Raw genomic sequence first — 20060 nt, 5'->3', positions numbered from 1 at the left:
GAGCCAAACACAATCTAACAAAAAACCTCAACATCAAGCATGAGAAATCCTCTTTTGAGGTCAGGTTGTCTAAGAGAGTCCCAAAGCATTACAAGCTATTGCTATTTCCTTTGGTTTTCCCACAGAGGTGGAAGGTAAGTTCCTATTGCTAAAGACACCATATATGTCAGAAGCAGGGCCCAGAGGCCCCTGAGCCAGAATGGATCAGAAAGCCTCCTTCCTGAGGACTAGCTTTTACAGTACCAGATGGTGCCATGGAGGCTTCCAAAGGAGGGAGCAACCAACAGTCCTATCCTGTTATCATGCCCGTGAATCACAATGACAAGGCAGTAGTGGCACATACACCTTGTTGCTAATCAACAGCTCTCTAGTTGGACTTCAGACCCACTCAACAAGGGGAAAATCATGCCTGGTACTGGAAGCCTACCCAACTACCCAGAGCTATTGAAGTCATGAATCTTGGAAGAGAACCTACAAACCACTGCTTTACTAAACCAGCATCAGCCCTGACGATACTCCAGACATTTTTCTTGTACCCTCAGATAAGTGTAGCTCTCATCACTCATCAAGAAACAAAATAAAACAGCAGTAACAAAGCCATTTTTGCAACAGAGACCATTACAGAAAGCCACAACCAATCAATCAAAATGCGGAGTTGTGATTCCTATTACCAGTGGCTACATTTACAAAACACTCCTGCACCTAAGGCTCAGGGAACATTGTGGAAGATGGGTCAGAAAGATGTTAAGAGCCAGAGGATCAAGGGGTTTACTGTTAGGTTGTGTCTCCTAGTAATGTCAGAAGCTAGACCTGTAAAGTCTCACCAATATGACTGCTCAAATATGAGTTGAACAAGGATAACACCAGTAGATATGCTACTGTGGATAGGGGAAAGTCCATGAGGTCAACCCTACAAAAACAAAACAAAAAACTGTAGGCAACTAAGGAATGCTGAGAACCAGAGAAACAATCTGCCCCAGGGAAGAACCCACCAGTTGGTTATCCAATGGTCAGCCCTGAAAACATGAATTTGAAAGACAGCATGGAGGGGTATACGGGAAGGTTTAGAAGGGGAAAAAAGTAAGGGGGAAATGCTGTAATTATGTTATAATCTCAAACGCTTAAAAGAAATTAAAAAAAAAATAACAAGAACAAATAAACACTCATCTCACATGTGTTCCCCTAAGGTAAGACACTCATTAAAAAGTCTTCTTAACTCTAAGTCACATTAATAATGATAAGCAAAGGAAATCATCCTATCGAAAAGAAAGGGGAGTTGGTTAATTTTACAACTATTTGAAGATATCTAATTTTAGTGACAATACAAAACATTTATTGGTACAGAATAACGACTATCATGTTTTACCATGAAAATGATTACACATTACTTGTTTAGTTGTTGCTGACTCAGTACAAGGCACAGGGTCCAAGTGCAGGCCCATCATCACTTTCTCCATAATCATCACTTCATCAGTTGGAACACTGATGAAGAGGCTGGGGCTGTAGGCCAATGATGAAATACTTGCCTCCCTGGATGATATTTCAGTCTCTAGGACTCCTCAAAATATATGTATTAATTATGCAGGAAAATGGATGCAACTGGAGATAATCATATTAGGTGAATTATACCAGTCTCAGGAAGACAAATATAATGTATTTTCCCTCATACATGGTGCTGGATTTTATGTAAATACATGAAGCATGTATGTATATATGACATGTAAGTAGAAGCCAGACTGTTTGGGGGAAACAAAGAAGACATGTAAGTAGAAGCCAGACTGTTTGGGGGAAACAAAGAAGACGGAGAGGGGCCACTGGGAGACTAGGGGGTTATAGGCTATATATGCTCAACATACAATATATATTTGTATGAAAATATCCTTATATAAAAGCACCACATACAACGAAACAATTTTAAGATTTACAAAAAGGTAAATAGTATAATGTGGTGATATTATGTTTCCCCAAAATATTGTGACCCTAATAAATTTATCTGCAGTCAAAGAACAGACAGCCACTAGATACAGAGGCTAGAAAATGGTGGCACTCACGCCTTTAATCCTAGCATTCCAGAGACAGAAATCCCTCGATCTCCGTGAGTTCAAAGCTACATTGGAAACAGCCAGGCATGGTGACACATGCCTTTAATCCCAAGAAGTGAGCCTTTAATCCCAGGGAGTGGTGGTAGAAAGCAGAAAGGAATATAAGGTGTGAAGACCAGAAACTAGAGGCATTTGGCTGGTTAAGCTTTTGGCTGGTTAAGCTTTCAGGCTTCTAGCAGGAGTTCAGCTGAGAGCCATTCTGATATGGGGACACAGAGGCTTCCAGTCTGAGGAAACAAGATCAGCTGAGAAGTTGGCCAGGTGAGGTTAGCTGTGGATTGTTCTGCTTCTCTGATCTTCCAGCATTTGCCCCAATAACTGGCTTCAGGTTTGATTTTATTAATAAGAAATCTTAAGATTCTTGCTACAGTATGTGTAGTATTATCAGTTAAAAACAGCAATTGTGGATCTGGAGAGACAAGGCCCATTGGTTAAGAGGACCTGGGTTTGATTCCCAGCACCTACACGGTGGTTCAGAACTATCTGTAACTCCAGTTCTATGGTATTTAACACCCTCTTCTGACTTCTGTGGACACCTTTGGCCTTGTGGTGTACAAACACACATACAGGCAAACAATCATAAGCATAAAATAAAATATAAAGGAAAATTTTTTTAAAAGAGAGCAATTGCTAAAATTTTGGCAAATATTTCACTATCTATGTGATTGTATATCTAGCTATACATTCAGAAACAGTTGTATTTAGAAAAATTAGATCAATCTAAGCATGTAATTTTTTTCATTTTAAAACATTATAATCATTATTCAGTATCAATAAAATTTTCTATTATTACTAAAAATTAGATATCCTCAAATAGTTGTAAAATTAATCTAATTTCTTTCTTTTCAATAGGATAATTTCCTTTGCATATCATTATGAACATGACTTAGACTTAAGAAGGCTTTTTATGAATATCTTACCTTAGAGAAACATGTGTTTAGATGAGTGTAGGCTCAAAGTTTTCAGAAAAAGCTGGTGAGAAAATGCACTTAGTGAATGATGGCATCTAATGGCCCTCAAATCTCCTTGAGGCTGAGTTAACACTGCTCCTGGGTAAAGCCCCCTTCCTACCCAAAGCACTACACCAGAGACGTGCTCAAGGGAAATGCTCCTTGTGACCTGCTCGTCAACTCTCATGCACATAGCCTTTGTCTCTCACTTGGCATGAAACACTCTAGCAGTCGTTTACTGAGAATCCATCCTGGGCTTTTGTATACGTTAAGTGTCCCAAGAAGCATATAAAGTTGATAAAATAATCACATTTTAAAGGTGAGAAGCAGAAGCTGAAATGATGTCATTTTCTTGCTGCATCAGTTACTGTTATCATTACTGTGATCAAATAACTTCCGAAAGGGAACTATTTTGGCTCATGGTTTAAAGTCCATCAAGGTAGAAGACACGGGAGTGGGGACACGAGGCATCTTGTCACACTGCATCCACAGTCAGGAAGCAGAGAGAAACGAATGCTGATACTCAGCTCACCTTCTTTCTCCCTTTGGACCCAAGCTGGCCCTGTAGGCCATGGGATAGTGTCATACACAGTCAGGGTGGCTCTTCCCTTTTTAATTGGTTAGATCTCTCTGGAAGGGTCCTCACTTGTACTGGAAGGGGTTTCACTTGAATTCCCAGAGGTGTGTCTCCTAGGTGACCCCAAAGCCAGTTAGCATGACAACGGAGACTGTCACACTTGCCTAGATTCCCTCGCTGAGAATGATTTGGAACCCAGGCTCATGCCCAGACTTCACAGTAGAGCTCTCCTCTTCCCTCTAACCCAGAGTGCTTGTTTGCTCTCACCTCCCGGACACTGTTAGTGCTTGGCACTGTGTTTTCACCTCTGTGTATGTTTATTCAATGTTTTAGACTTAATGTGCCTTAAACTAGATTGTAAATCCCTTAAAAAAGGCATGTTTTGTTTTTCTTTGTATTTCTAACAGCATCTGTTTCAACAAATAATTGATAATACCAAGTAGCATCATTAATTATTAAGTACTTATTTATCAAACATGTATTACATGCCTGGCACTATGTAAGGAAAGAGAGATATAGCCATGAACAAGTTAGAAAAAAAAATTGAGTCTAAAGAGATAATGGAAGGAGAAAAAACAAACAACAAAAATAAATAAATATATAGATAGATAGATAGATAGATAGATAGATAGATAGATGGATAGATTAAAAACCCAACCCAAATCAGTAGTTTCCTTGAACTGTGAACTAAAATTTGATCAAGAGAAGTCTACAAGTGTGGCAGAACCCAGAGAAACAGGCCCTAGGCAGACAGAACACCAAGTATGGAGGTTATGTGGAGAAATATATTCAAGGAATAAAATGAAATTCTGTGTGCCTGGACCGGAGCCAGAGAGACAATGGCTGGGGCAGTATAAAGTTAGAATGGAAAGGCAGGTGGAAGCAAACTCAGGCAGGATCTTGAGCTGTTAGGGGGACTTTCAGCAAAGGAACACGATGTTTACATTTACAAACTTATCACTCTGGCTGCAGGGTTGAGAGCAGATTACAGAGCAGAGGGATGTGATGCAGCGGTGGCTGTCTCCAGGGTGGTGACAGGTGGACTGGGAAGAGTTGTCTCACTCAGGATGCATTTTTTAGGAAGAATGAATAGGACTCACTGATGGTTTAGATATTGGGAGTTCAGGAAAACAGTAAACCAAGAGTAAACCCTAGGTTATTGGCCTCAACCCCTGGGAAGAGAGGGACACTGTTAACTATGATGGGTATGGAGAAAGATGACTGTGCTGAGGAGCAGAGAAAATGCTGGGTGCCCTGAGAACTGAGAGAGGGGAGGCAATAGTTCTGTTTGAGATGCTTTTTAGGCACTATTAGATCATAAACTCTGCCAGGGCAGGGGTTTGCCTGTACTGCACTATAATATACCTTTGTGCTCAAAGCAGCAGTTGAGAAGTTGAGACATAAGCTGGTACAAAAAAAATGTGCCCAAGAGAAGCATTGAGATGGCATTTGGATTTATGGCTGTTTAAATCTTTTGGGCAAATGCAGATCCCTGGCAAAGCATAAATACATTCCTCCTTGGCTCTTACATGAGCAGTAAAGATCTCTGAGACAGTGGTTTTTCAAAGAGCTGAATCAAATATCCTAATAGGGTCAGCTAATACAGTCACAGAGAGGCTCAAATGCCCAGTCTCTGACTAAAGCTCCTGTAATCTTTCCCACCACGTCTAAGGCCATCAAGGTAGTCTGATCACCAAAGACCAAGGCCTTGAAGGGTGCCTGCAGTTTCTCTGCATTGCTTTTACTATTTCTAACAATAATAATGATAGTAATAACATACTTAAGTATGTCACAATTCTTGCCTATTTTCATTTCCACGGATACCATTCTAATTTCTACCAGTCTCAAGATTGAAGTGTTCCTGGACGCACTTTTAAACTGTAGAAAGCAGTCCTTCTGTGTGTCTCCCAGTATGAAGGAGGTACTACTGATATTTTCAGTATCAGAAACGGAGGCTAGGGCTGAAGTCAACAGTGTGTTGAAGTCAGAGAGGTGTTCTGAATCCTCTGGGAAGAAAATGGTTTCCTTCAGAGGAAGACAACCAATTTCAGACATAAGGTTTTTTTTTTCAAGGTTCAGTTAAGAACTACTACACCAAGAACATAGCTCGGGAGGCCAGAACACCCTCGTTCTCATCCTATCTCTCAGAGTACAGATCTTTTACTTAGCTAGTCCAAGCCTACGTCCTCACTTGTTAAGTGGCTGGTGAACATAAAAATAAAGTTATAATGGAATTTGTTGTCAATAGTTATTCTGAAAAAATATGGTTATTTTAGTGGGTTTTTGTTTGTTTTTTGTTTTTGTTCTCTTCTAACACTGAATAAGTCCTATTCCTTCACTCTCTGATGAGCTCTTCCCCACACCATCCCCCTGGGCTAGGTATTATTGCCACCTGTGATGTTTTATCTTGATTGTCAACTTGACCGGCTTGAGAAGCACCTACATTAGTTAGGTAAGCCTCTACCTCTCGGTGTGTCAATGAAGACCTTTCCTGAAAGAATTTCTTAACAGGGAAAGACCTACTCTGGATGTGGGTGGCATCACCCTGAAGGCCAGTAGGCCTGGATGGGAAAGAAAAGGAAAAAGAAGGGAGCTTGCATGTGTAGTCATTCCCTCTTTGCTGCCTGGCTGCCAGGAGGTGAACATGTTCCCTTCGTTAGGTTGTACTTCACTGTGGGCCTGGAAACAGAGCCAGATGATTTTGGGCTCAACCCTTTGGAACTATGACCCCAAATAAAAACCTATTCCCTTACATTATATTTCTCAGGTATTTGGCCACAGCATCACAAAGATAACTAACATATTACCCCCTTTAAAGAGGAGGGACTCAGGACAGGGCTGTAGCTCAGAGGTAGAGTGTTTGCCTTGCATGCATGAGGCCCTAAATTCAATCTCTAAGACTGAAAAAGTGAGAGATTACATAGTTGGTTCCAGTTTAGATAACTAGGCAAGGTGAATTAATTCCAAGCAGCTAGTCTCCAAAGTTGTCCTCAAGTGACAATGTGCCATCCCTGGCCACTACGAAATGCTACTGTGAGTGAGATTTGCTCTCAGCTAGCTCCAGTATAGATAACCACCAAACAGATAAGCTGATTCTTAGAATGCCGCACAGCATGCTGGACCTCTGTGCTGTCATTGTCCACTGTAGTTTTTTGTTTTTAGATGGTGTCTTGGTATGTTGCTGGGACTGTTCTCAAACTCTTGGGCTCAAGTCTTTTCTCCTGTTTCAACCTTCTGAGTAGCTGGGATTACAGGTTTATCCTACCACACCCAGTCAACACTGCTCTTGGAGAGAAGGGATGCTTTTGTCAAGGAGAAAATGGGTTTTCCAGTGAGCTGAAATTTTACTTCCTCAAGTGACTTTACCAGCCTCTTTGCCTACAAATGTATTCATTTGAAGAAAAGAGTGTATACAGTAGCCCTGAACAGATGGTTTCTTCAGTTGCCTGCTTTTATAAAATAGGGAAAGACTTTGATGGGAAACATTTCTCAACACAGTTGGCTATATAATTCAGAAATAACCTCCCAAAACATTTCAAGTGAAGGACCATACCTCACCACCACCCTATGCTCTATATTCTGCTTTTTAGAGAAATTGTCTGTCCTCAGTGCCAACAAGGCAGACTTCCCAGTATCTGTATCTGCTATAGTGATGGCTGTACTTGGGAAATACAGAAGGAACTGGGGAGCTGGGGGGATGTGGCACTGAGCTCAGACTGCTTTGCTCTAGAAACACGGTTTTTATTATTATTATTGTTGTTATTATTTTGGTTTTTCAAGACAGAGTTTCTCTGTGTTGCCGTGGCTGTCCTGGAACTCACTCTGTAGACCAGGCTGATCTCGAACTCACAGTGATCTGCCTGCCTCTGCCTCCCAAGTGCTGGAATTAAAGGCATGCACCACCACTGCCAGCTAGAAACATGGCTTATTTTTCTTGTTTGTCTTTCCCCTAGGAATATGGCTGTGCCTATTCTTTATAGACAAGTTACCTTTGAACTGCCGAACTGATGCATCTCATGAAGTATGCCAGGTGGAAGGGATAATCAAGAACAGAGTGTTGCTCTGGGCCACCAAGTTTGTGTGTCTGAGAGAAGCAGGTTGGTGAATGGCACAGTTAGCCACACATGGGAAAAGATAGCCAGGGTACAGAGGCTTCTGGAGTCCCTTTGTTACTGAGGGCCTCAATGCAGGGCTTAGGGCCTGCCTTCACGCCAGCTGGTATAGAAGAGGAGCCCAGACAAGTGGTCTTGCCCAGAGCTTCTCAATAAGCAAAAATGGTTGTTACGGGCTCCTGAAGCCGACTGAATGTGACTCCCCAGCCATAGATAACGACTATCTGTGACATGGAAGAGAGCATGGCCATGGTGTGAGCAGAGACAAGCTGTGGAGTCCAAAAGTCCCTTTAGGAACAGACCCTGCAAACCAGTCATCACAGGCGAACAACACCCAAGGGCGGAGGCCATATTACAGGGCATAAGATTTGGGGAGTAAAGACTCAGGACTGTGACCCTAGAAAGTTCCCCCCTTAGCCCATTCCACACCATGGAATGCTGCGAAAAGGAGCAAGGGGAAGGTCAGAGGGGGACTTCAGTCTCTGCTCACCTCTCCTCAGCTGCTCTTGATCTCTGTGGTAAAGAAGACGTTAGGGAAATACCCCTGTCTCTTCTAGAAGAGGAAAATGGCTTGGAGATTTATTGTAAGGGTAATAAAAACAAAGTAAGATCAAAGAGAATGTGGGCTAGCAGCAGAAACCGGGTGAAGGGAGAAAAAGAGGGTGAAAAGAATATGATTTGAGACTCTCTGAGAGAGAGGCTTCGTGTGTGGGCAGGAAGTAAGGCAGTTCATCCAAAGGGAGAGAGGGCACACTGGCTGCTGGGAGCTGAAGGTCAAGGTTATGGCCTGTGGGACGGGTTCAGTCTAAGAAGGTCCACAAAGATCTGTCTCTCAGATCAAACATGTAGGGCTGAATCCAGTATAGATCTGAGGCCTATCTGCTTAAGGACCTCTCCCTCCCATGGGCTTCTGGGTATTCTCAAGGAGGAAGACAGGGTAAGGTGCCTGCCTAGTGGGCACCTTAGTCTCACAGAGCAGGGAAAAGGGCATGGGAAGAAACGCTGTCAGTGATTTATCTCCTGACCTTCCTCATGTCAGCAAAACCTGTCCAGCTGTTTCATGGTTCTTTTCTGAGCTGCATTTTAGCCATACTTTCCTCAGAACAAACATTATGCAACATTACATCAGGAATTTTCTTCCCTTTCCCCTTATTACAGAGAAGTCGGTATGTACAGAGTCGCTGGGATGTGGGAAATGTCTAGCTCATAGGTTCTGCTGGCATTCAAGAGTGAGCTACCTCGCTATGCCAGGAAGTATTGCTCAGGACAGAAAATGTCTGGTGGATTGTCCTCCTGTCTCAATGTCCCTCCTGTCCCACAATTCTGCCCCCCGCCCCCCAGTATTGTCTATCGCTCAAGGCCTAGCCCCAGACTCCAGAGCTCAGCAGAGGGGGCTGCGATCTCCCACCCCAGCGCCTCCACCCATGCTGTCTGCAGCACTCACGCTGCATGCATTTGCTGCCTTTTTTGGTAGTTATTTGTCTGCCCCTGGTAGCTTCTGTCAGCTGCAGACTCTTATTTACTTTCCTCAGAGCATATCCACCAACCGGACTGCTCCTGAGACGTGCTGAATAAATGGGCCAGGATGACTGACTGCACCAATAAACATATCTGCCTCTCCTGGGGACGAATAGGCTGCAATGGCTGGCATTCTCTTTCTTCTCTTTAGCGTCCTGCAACGTGCTAAGGAACATACTTGCTACTCTTAAGAAAAGTGCTTCTAATTTTGTTAAGTTCCATGGTGAAATGTTGCTCATTTCTTATTTTAAAATGTATGTTTGGCCTATCATTGTGTGAAAAGGAGAGAAGGTAAAGGCCCAGTAGGCATGCCGAAATTATATCTTGCATAAATGTATGAATGAATAGGGCACTGGTGGCAGAAGTAGAGTAAATAGAAAATAGATAAAAAAAATAGAAATAGAAATAAAAAAGGATAAATGCTCAAGAGACTTAGAGAAAAATATGGAAAGAGATTAGGCTAATTAAATTCTGAATCAGAACTTCCAGCTTTATTAGGAAGTTGGCTTCATAATTTAAAAAGCAGAAAGGCAGTAAGAAAAGACAGACTGAAGACAAACCCAGGGTCTGATATCCACTTAGCTACTGGGTGACCTTGGACAAGTGACTCAGCCTTTCTGAGCTCATTGTGTTGTTTTAAATTTGATTTTAAAATTGTTTTAAATTTACCAAAAGGATGTAGAAATAGTACAGAGTTTCCACATATTCTTCCCCCACCTTCTTGGGATGCTAATATTGTTCACAATCATAGCACAAGTAAGAAACCAGGACACAAACAATATAGTAATTAATTCATCTGTGCAGTTGAATTACTGTTGAATTACAGCTGAATATCAAAAACGCCTGATTGGCATTTTACTGTTTTCCCATCACTTTCCTTTCCTTCCCAGCATCATATTCACTAGAATTTGACACTACACATCCTAGTCAAGTCTCCTCTCCAATGCTGAGAGCCCTTCAGATTTTCCACCTTTCATGACCTTGACAGGTTCTAGAGCATTGCCTGTCCCTCACCCTGGCTATACCTGACATTTTCCCATTACTAGATTCAGGTTTGCTTCTGTGGCAAGAACACATAGAGGTGACATCACACCCCTTTAAGCAGGATAAGTAAGGGGACAACTGGATATGTATCACTACTGGTCAAGGAACCTTGAGACAGTATCTGTGGTTGGGTTTTTGCACTGTTCTATTCTTCCCTGTGATTAGCAAGGATCTTGTGGAAAGTTGCTTAGGGATCTTGCATATACCTCATCTCTCATCCCCTTTCTTTTGGCTAAATAACTTTGAAATGCATCAGCAGTTCTACACACAACGTTGATGGCTGTTGTGTTCTCACGGGGTCTCCCAATTGCCTCAACACCAACAGTATTTGTTTCGCTGTCTAAGCTTCACTTTCTTCATTTGCAAGTCAGGGATCATGACAGCTGTAAGAGGATGAAGTGGGGTTAAAATATGTGAAAATATCCAGTCCAGAGAGCACCTACTAAGTAGGTGAGCTTTCCTTTCTTTTTTTGTGTTGTGGATGTACATAGCCATGTGTGTACAGATATGTGTCAGCGTGTGTGTGTGTGTGTGTGTGTGTGTGTGTGTGTGTGTGTGTGTGTGTAAGAGCAAAGGTAGAGGCCAGAGGCCAGTGTCCGGTTCAATTTCTCTCTACCTCATTTTTTTTTTTTTTGGAGTCAGGGTTATCTCATTGAATCTGGAATTCATCAGTTCACCTAGGCTGACTGGCAATGGCCTCCAGGATCCACCTCTCTCCCTGCCACAGCCCCTCAGTGTCCTTTCATTTCACTGTGGAAAGCCACACTAATTTGGAGGCAGTCCATTGTAAGTATGCGAACGTCACTCTTGTATCATTCTCTTTGAATGTTACACAGCCTTTCCACCTGTTGATATAAAGCAACAGAATGAGCTGTACTCAGACTGGCTGGTGGAAATCCCTTTGAATCTGCCTTTGATCACTGCCCAGTCTGACGTTTTAATTAGTTTGCCCATGATTTGTATGAAAATAGATGCTTGAGAATACTTGAAAACACTCTATTCTCATAAGCAGTTGAAGTGTTTTCCCAGAAATCTTGTTTACGTTCTGAAGTTGTCTCTAAACTATTTTCAGAGATAGTCTACAGCATACCTCACCCCAGATGTGGGTGCCCCATCTCTGGCCCTGCTCTGAGCTGGCGAATCACTGCTTCATCACCGACTCCCAAGGCGCTGGCAGTGATGGAAACAGTCCAAGTTAGATTTAAAATTAGATTTTAAAACTTCTGGCAATTCACTTTTAAGTTAAGGTCTAGTTTTTTTTTTTTTTTTTTTAAAAGACAAGAATAGGATTTTACAGATACAAGAGTGAAAAGAGCTGGAAATTTCAAATAAATTGTGAAACAGTAAAGTTACTCCATTTACAGGAACTTTCATTTTCCCGACCATTTTTATCAGTAAGAAAAATCAAGAACACAGGAGATTTACTTTAAAAAAAAAAAAAAACCCAAAAAACAACAACTCTGGGTTGGTGTGGTTTCCAAGCTCCTCTGTGGACTCCCAGTGATTCCATTTTAGTTTATGATGGGATGGAAAATGCAGCCGTAGCAAGTGTCACTCTCAATGCAGGTGACAGGCAGGATACTGTAGAGTAAAAGCCCAGAATATATGGGTTTGGATCTCACAACAGCCACCCATCCTTGGTCATCTGAGCCCGCGACTGTCCCTATACCCTGGTTTCCCTGTCGGTAGGATGGGAAGGCTGTCCCCCAGGTTGCTGCAAAGAGACAGTAAGGGATGCTTGTGAAATGGTCATCGTGAGGCTGCCAGGCCTGTGGACACAGGCTCCTCTCTGAGGAATGGGGTCTGGGGACATGCCTGGACATGGAACCAGTTGGGCGCAGCCTCTAACACTTTCTTTACCCAGGGCTTCATCCTGGTCAATAGTATTACCACCACCGGCAGCATCTTTTCTGGAAAGTTATGGGGGCTGCACACTGAGGCCAAGAATTAGGAAGGGCACTCATAACAAAGGCTGACCGACCCTTGGTCAACTAGAGATACACAGGACCCATGGGAGTCCTCTTAGCGTTAGGTGGTGCTTACTGGGAACCCAAGTCAGAAACTGTGCTGTTTGTGGAATTCTACCAACCAAGGGCACACAATAGCCATATTACAAATTTTTAACTTAATAACTGGGGCAAAAGAAATTAAAACTATAAGTGGAAAAGAAAAAGAAAACTATGACTGTGGGGCACACTATATAGAGAGAAGAGTCCTTTAAGACCAAGACCTGCATCAACTTCCTGTCACTTCCTCTTTGACCTAAGCCATAGGGATGCCAGCCATTGGCTCTCCACCCCTGCCCCATCCCTGGAGGCCATACAGAAGTTCCGTCTTCAGTGTTCGCAGACTCCAGTCACACTTGTGCTCTTTAGCGCTGGCTTCTGGCATGTTCTCTGAGGCTTTAAAGTGACTTTCTGGGGTTGAGGATTTTGATAGGATGCAGAGAAGGGAGGAGAGTGATGCATACCCCTCAGTAACTACCTCCATGCTTCCTTATATGAGGAATCCCAGGCACTGGTCTTTTAAGTTTCTGAGGAGAAGTGATGTGGCCAGGCTTCATGATGTCAAAGCTCACAATTAAGATACAGGCCTTTCCCAGCACTCAGGAGGCAGAGGCAGGTGGATCTTTGTGAGTTCGAGGCCAGCCTGGTCTCCAAAGCGAGTTCCAGGAAAGGCACAAAGCTACACAGAGAAACCCTGTCTCCAAAAACCAAAACCAAAACCAACCAACCAACCAAACAAACAAACAACAACAACAAAAAAAAAAAAAAGACACAGGCCTTAAAAACACTTTTAGGAATGGGTGGACGGAGTCTAGGGGTTGAGATGTTTGTAGACTCCGTCAGATTTGCAGGCTGCTAGGGTGGAGTGAGAAGAAAGAAGACAGTGTGGTGGCAATCTCAGGGCCTGGGAAGAAAGTTGGCCATCATGGAATCAGCAAGACAGACAGGTAGAAGAGTTATCAAAGACAGACCCCAGATGAGAAATATGCTTTTAAGAATCGTACATGGTGGCTCCAATACAGAAATGTGTGAGGGGTTCCTTACCTCATTAAATCTCATCACAAGGTCTTCAAGGGCATTGTGCTCTCCATTCTGAGAAGTGAGGATTGATGCTGAGATGGATGCTTTGAGACGGGGCAGGGAACTCTGGCATTCAGGGGAACTCAAGTCCCGGGTTAAGAAACAAAGGTAGTCTATGGGCAGGACCCTTCGGTAAATGTTCTGCTCCTGTTCTGTCAAGATGCTGGCCACTTCCTCCGGGAACTGAATGAGGGGCTGGAGATCAATCAGCTCCTTGCTGATCCCAGCTGAACTTGAAGGAACAGTATTGGAATTGGCCATAGAGGTGCCGGGTTGGCGTTCTGGGGGGGAAAAAGCAACAAAATTATGGTTATACCAAGGCTGAGATCATTATCACAAAGCCAGTCAAAACCTTGTAAATTTCTTAGTCAAATCATTTGCTTAGCGAGTAGCTCTACACTGTAATGCTTGCTATAGAAACCTTTCTTACATCCGTCTTCCTGAATCCATGGGAGGTGGAGGCAGGGGCTTATCTTCCTTTAGTAGCAGCATTAATTTAACACATTGCTATCCAACAAGCTCACTATGAAACTTTATAGATCATTATCTTCTTTATCTTCCTTGGTTAGTCATCAGAGTCAAGATAAATAAGGTGGAGTGTGGGCACAGCCATACGAATCTGAAGACAGAAGAAGGCTGCATGTGTATGTGCCTATTTGTTATAAACATGTAGACTAGGTACCCAACCTTCTATACACACAGTTCCAAAGCATCATGGTATAGTCTACCATCCCCACATCTTCAAAAACTATATCACTGAGGTTCATTTGAGAGTTTGCAAGAACAGAACCACCTACAAAGGTAAGAAAGAAATGGGTTATAAGGGGATACATTCAAATAAATAATCTTACTTTGTATTACACTGGAAACAAGAAAGTGGCGGAAGAATGCAGGACAGGAGTGATGGGTATAACAGGTAAGTACCAAAGGCAGGGGTGTCTAGGTTCAAAACAATTCCTTTAATTAGCACTGGCATACACACTTTCTATTTACTTTGACACCTTTCTACTCTAATTCTTAGCTACCTGCCCAAATTAATTCACCCATTCATCTACTGAGCCATTCATCATTTTACTGAGGATGATCCTGAACTTCTCACCTTCCTGCCTATGCCTCTTAAATGCTGTAATTACAGGTGTCTATGTAGTACTGGAGCTCAGACCCAGAACCTTGTGTATGCTCAGCATTCAATCTACTAACTGAGCAATATCCCTAGCCCTGAGAGAACATCCAGTTTTGTGGTTATATAAGTTTGAGAAAGGTTAAAATATTCATGTCACACATTTTTTCCTAGAGATACTTCAGACACAGTACATTGCTACAGGCTCTGAAGGACCCATTTGCATTATCTTTGCCCAGTATGGCCCCCTTTTCATCTACTATCTACTGCATCATTCTGTGTGACTAGCATCCTTGGAGCCTCTTCTGGAAACACTGCTATGGGATCCAAACTGTCCATGATCTCCATCCTGTGCATGTCTTCCCTCCTGGCCTTCTTCTTTATATTCTCACACTGCTGCAGGAGGAAGCCTATGCTCTGCATCCAGAACCATTCCTGCCTTGTGTTACAACACGTCTAAGTGGTCCTTGTTAAAATAAAGCCCACCTGTCTTCTTGATGACACCATACTACTAGACTCCCACCTACAGTCAAGCCAGGATTCTGGACATCCATCAGTCGCAGAAGGAATCCCATAACATTCAGACTTCAGTGTTCTTTAACCCTTCTTAAATCTCTCCTGCAGAGAGATCTTTGGCTCTACCTCTGAATCACTGAGCATGGTGGACTGCATCTGTAATTCCAGGACTGGAGAAGGTGAGACAAGAGGATCATAAGTTCAAAGCTGGCCTAGAGGAGATAGCAAGTTTCAGACCAGCTAGGGCTTCACAGTGAGTACTGGCACCTCATCCCAAAAAACAAAAACAAAAACAAAAAACCAGGAAGAAAAATCATTATGATTTCAATGACTTTGCCCTCCACTGATACAAAGCTAGATGGTTCTAAATATATGCCTGGTAATGTTTTCTTTTTTTTGTCTTCCCTATAAATTCTATCATATCCACGTGACCATATCTGTTTAATTCTAAAAGTCAGATAGGTGAGTGAGGGGTCCACTTTATACTTTATCTGTCTCCTCCAACAAACTACCAAAAACCTATAGTAGCAAAAAGTGGGGACCACCACGTGGCTCATCTAAGCTCAGATGTTAGAGAGTCTAACAGGATTTCAGAATCCAGCCACTGTGGGCTCACAGTTCAATTCTTTGGATAGATTAGAAAAGGACTAGGTTTCCTGAAAACTGAGTCACAATAAAGCCAGATGCCAGGGACAGATTTGGGTCCAGATATTTTCTGTACAGTGGAGTTAGTCACATACAGGAATTTTTCCTAGAAGCAACCAACTGAAAACATGATTTCAAAATAAAGTACTCTATAGAGGAAATAAAATAACAATAAATCTTATGAAATAACAACTTGTATAAAATATAATAGAAGAGATGATGAAACAAAATATATAAATAAGAGTAAGGATGATATATTTGAGACAACAATATATTTTGAGATATGAATCACTGTTACAATGATGAATCTAGTGATAAATGGCAATAATAGAGATTAGAATAAAACAGTAAAAAAAAAGAAAAGAAAAAAGGGATATAATCAGAGTATCCATGATAAATCTAATGGTCTCATGACATCACACCCAAAGGAAACACAAATCAAGGCTGCAAGGCTTGAAAGATTTTTAGACTTTGGCATGAGTTTTTTGAAAGCAGGATTCCTGGGGGATTTTATATATTCACATCAAGCTAACATCATACAAGTATCCTCGGGACGTAAGTTTCTATCCATCAGTTTCCATGCTTTGAATGGATATTATATTTGCTCTTCTCTCATCCTTGCCGGGCCCTCCTGCTATTCGCCTTCTGCCTCACATGCCGCACTGCCCCCAACCTCATCGGTATATCAGTCCTGCCTCCTTCTGCACAACCTGATGGTGCCCTAGTGACCTGGAGCTCAGGACTCCTAAGCTTTCCCACTCATCTGTGTGTCCACTGGGATCTGTAGATCTTCGCTTGCAAAAACATTTTAAGAAAGTTTCTGGTGAATAAAATTATCTACATCAGCCATGTGTGGCAACTCATGCCTATAATAATCATAGCTTTGGGTGGGGGGTGGAAACAGGATGATCCACAGTTCGAGGCCAGCTTGAACTACTGGTCTCTCGCTCAAAAACCAAAACCAAGGCCCAAATTATCTACCTCACTTTCAGTCATTGCTCTCAGCCACACGTCTTCTGTAATGCTCACTCTACAGCTGACTATGGATACTATCACAGCCCACACCTGGGCACCATGAGACAAAGTAACTTCAGATTGTGACTCTCTGCTCAATAAAAGCTTTCTATACTAAGTGCTTTCTATGGATTAATTCAGGAGATTTGGATTTTATTAATTAATTAATTAATTTATTGTATATGTACATGGGTATGAGTGTGCCATACCACACATGTGGCTGTCAGAGGTTAACCTGCAGGAGTCAGTTCTCTCCTTCCACCACGTGAGTTCCCAGGATTGAACTCGGGTCATCAGGCTTGTTGTCAAGCACTTTTACCTGCCGAGTCATGTCACCATCTCCCAGGAGATGCGGTATTAGCCTCCAGATTTGACTCCCAAGCGCCGTACCTCATACAAGGGGACATTAGTAGTAAGTCGGAGCTGTCACCTGAACAGGGTCTCCAAGACTCTAAACCCCATGTCCTTAGACTCAGCATGCTGTCACCTTGACATCCCAGGTTATAGATGCATTTCAAGAGGTTGTGGTTAGTGTAAACCACCTCGTTTGCCTCATTACATGGAGAAATGGTCATCAAACAAAATGACCTCTTTTGACTTTAAAAATGAGGGTGTGGCCCAGAAGGTAGACAGTTCTCTTCCTCAGTCAGTCTGAAATCACCATATGGCAGCATGCAGAAATTCAAGTGGGCTCTTTCTGAGTTCATAGGAATGCCCCATGTTTAAAATCAGATCTGTCTAAAGGATCTACACTGGATTTATACAAAGCATGATTTCCAGATTAATAATTTCCAGGAAATACTGGGTTAAAACAAAGGCAAAGAGACTCCTTTTTTAATTATTAAACTGTTTTTTAGATGTATTCATCTAATTTTGTGTGTGTGAGTGTTTTGTCTCCACAAATGTGTGTGTACCATGTGTATGCTTGGTGCTCGAGGAGGTCAGAGCCCAGCATTAGATCCCCTGGTACTGGAGTTACATTTGGTTATGAACTGCCACATGGGTACTGGGAACTGAACTCAGGTCCTCTGCAAGAACAACAGGAGCTACCTGAGCCATCTCTCCAGCCCAAGAGGCTCTTGTCTTAACTGCAGGGTTTCTCAAAGCCTTGAAGAATTCCCACAGGGAATGTGATGTGCTATTACACAGCAGCCATGCGATGTGCTGTTATTACACAGCAGCCATACGATATGCTGTTATTACACAGCAGCCATGGGATATGCTGTTATTACACAGCAGCCATGGGATATGCTGTTATTACGCAGCAGCCATGCGATGTGCTGTTATTACACAGCAGCCATGGGATATGCTGTTATTACACAGCAGCCATGGGATATGCTGTTATTACGCAGCAGCCATGCGATGGGCTGTTATTACGCAGCAGCCATGCGATGGGCTGTTATTACACAGCAGCCATGCGATGGGCTGTTATTACACAGCAGCCATGTGATATGCTGTTATTACACAGCAGTCATGCGATGTACTGTTATTACACAGCAGCCATGCGATGTACTGCTATTACACAGCAGCCCTCTTCAGCCTTGCTGTCTGTCTTTGTGTCATTTACAGTGGGATCAGTTTCTCTTCACAGTGTCTCTCACTACCCCCGCCCTCCCCGGCTATCTGCAATGGGTCTGCTGAGACCTTTGGACTTTGTAAAGTTTATGGTTCCAAGAACTTCTGCCATGTTTCTGGGAATCTGTGGAGAGATGGAAGGGCAAGAGCGGCTGCGCCCGCTCAGGAAACAGTAGCTTATCCCCCATGACTGAAGCCTATTTTAAGCGGATTTTAAGGGTATCACTGTAGCAAACGAGGAAGCACCAGAATATGGGGTGCTCACAAAGAAACAAACACACATGCATTTAGACATCTGGGGGTCATCACCTGTCTCAGTAGCACCTTGCCTGGGGGATGGGAGGCACAGGTCAGGCCTTTCTCTTGTGAGGTGCTAAAATCTTCAGAGATCCTCTGAAAAGCCAGAGCATCCTCAGGAAGTCCTCCTCTCTCTCCTGCCTCTCTGGTGATCACCAGCCCCTGACTTTGTCTACTAGGACCATTCCCAGGGGCCGTCTACAATCACCTGAATCACCCAGGTAGACCCAGGGGATAAACTTCTAAATTTATGAGTGGTTTCCACGAATCTATCCATCTAGTACCTTTTGGAAATTTCCTACCTTGTAAGGAGTTGCATTACAAAAACAAAACAAAACAAAACAAAAAACCAATGGCTTATTCAGTGCATGATCCCACCCAAGTGCCTTGAGCTAAGGTACAACAACCATGGTCACTTCCACTTCTCATTGGTTGTTGTTTCTTAACAAAAGTGAAATCATTTGTTTTTTCCTGCTATGCTTCATATGATCATCCAGAGTTCCAAAGTAATCTTATCATACTGTGAGGGAGGCATGGTGGTTTGAATAGGTATGGCCCCCACAGACTCATGTGTTTGCATACTTGGTCCATAAAGAATGGCATTATAGGAGGTGTGGCCTTGTTGGAGGAAGTGTGTCACTGTGGAGGTGGACATTGAGGCCTTTTATGCTCAAGCTACGCCCAGCATGGTACACAGTTCACTTCCTGTTGCCTGTGGATCAAGATGTAGAACTCTCAGCTCCTTCTCCTGATATGTCTGCCTGCATGCCAGCATACCTCTTGCCATGATGATAATGGGCTAAACCTCTGGAACTATAAGCCAGCACCAATTAAATGTTTTCCTTCATAAGAGTTGCTGTGGTCATGGTGTCTCTTCACAGAAACAGAAACCCTAACTAAGACAGGAACCATTACTCACATCACAGGTGGGCACTGCTAGTCTTATTTTGTATATAGCTAGAGCTAAATTGTTGTGCAAAAGGCCTGAGAATCTAGCTTATCAGCAGTCAGCAAAAAAGGGGGAGGGAATCTGAAGATTCTTGCTTCTGGCGGAGCACTCTGCCTCCCTACGCCAAAATGCAACTATCATGCTTGTGTTCAGTGCTCAGAGGCCAACCCTCAGGTCGAGCATGTTGTACATCTGAATGGATGTAAGAAAAACTATGTCAAACTTTGTCTGTTCATTTACCGAGTGCCTACTGTGTTCCAATCTTTGTGTCTAGGTACTCTGATGTTGAGATTTAGTGAACAAGAAAAGATCACTGCTCATACAGAGCATCTTAAGAAAGGATATGGACAAACACAATGAAACGCATCGGAAGGTGATAAAAATGTAATGGTGAAAATCAGAAGGCAGCTTCGGAGTGTGGGTGGGGAAGGTGTAGTGTTACAGAGTGTGTACTAAGCAAAATGGTAGCATTTTCTACAAAAGTCATTGAAACATAGCCACTCAGGATACTCCTGGCTTGGTCATCTGCTGGAAGCACAAAGGTCCTTGCACACA

The 20060-nt window shown here is 42.8% G+C and overlaps 1 protein-coding gene across 3 annotated transcripts in view; it reads right to left on the bottom strand.

Moving 5' to 3' along the window:
* Plce1 (phospholipase C epsilon 1) overlaps positions 1-20060 on the bottom strand; it is a 302775-nt gene that overhangs the window by 126061 nt on the left and 156654 nt on the right. For all 3 annotated transcript variants that reach the window (XM_042263101.2, XM_076563017.1, XM_076563016.1), the window contains exon 4: positions 13354-13670. In XM_042263101.2, the coding sequence (XP_042119035.2) occupies positions 13354-13670 (317 nt within the window). The remainder of the gene's footprint in view (positions 1-13353; positions 13671-20060) is intronic.

The sequence above is a fragment of the Peromyscus maniculatus genome, chromosome 1 (genome assembly GCF_049852395.1).
Source record: "Peromyscus maniculatus bairdii isolate BWxNUB_F1_BW_parent chromosome 1, HU_Pman_BW_mat_3.1, whole genome shotgun sequence".
Taxonomy (NCBI): Eukaryota; Metazoa; Chordata; class Mammalia; order Rodentia; family Cricetidae; genus Peromyscus; species Peromyscus maniculatus.
Note: the sequence above shows the minus strand (reverse complement) of the source record. Positions and strands in the feature narration are given on the sequence as shown.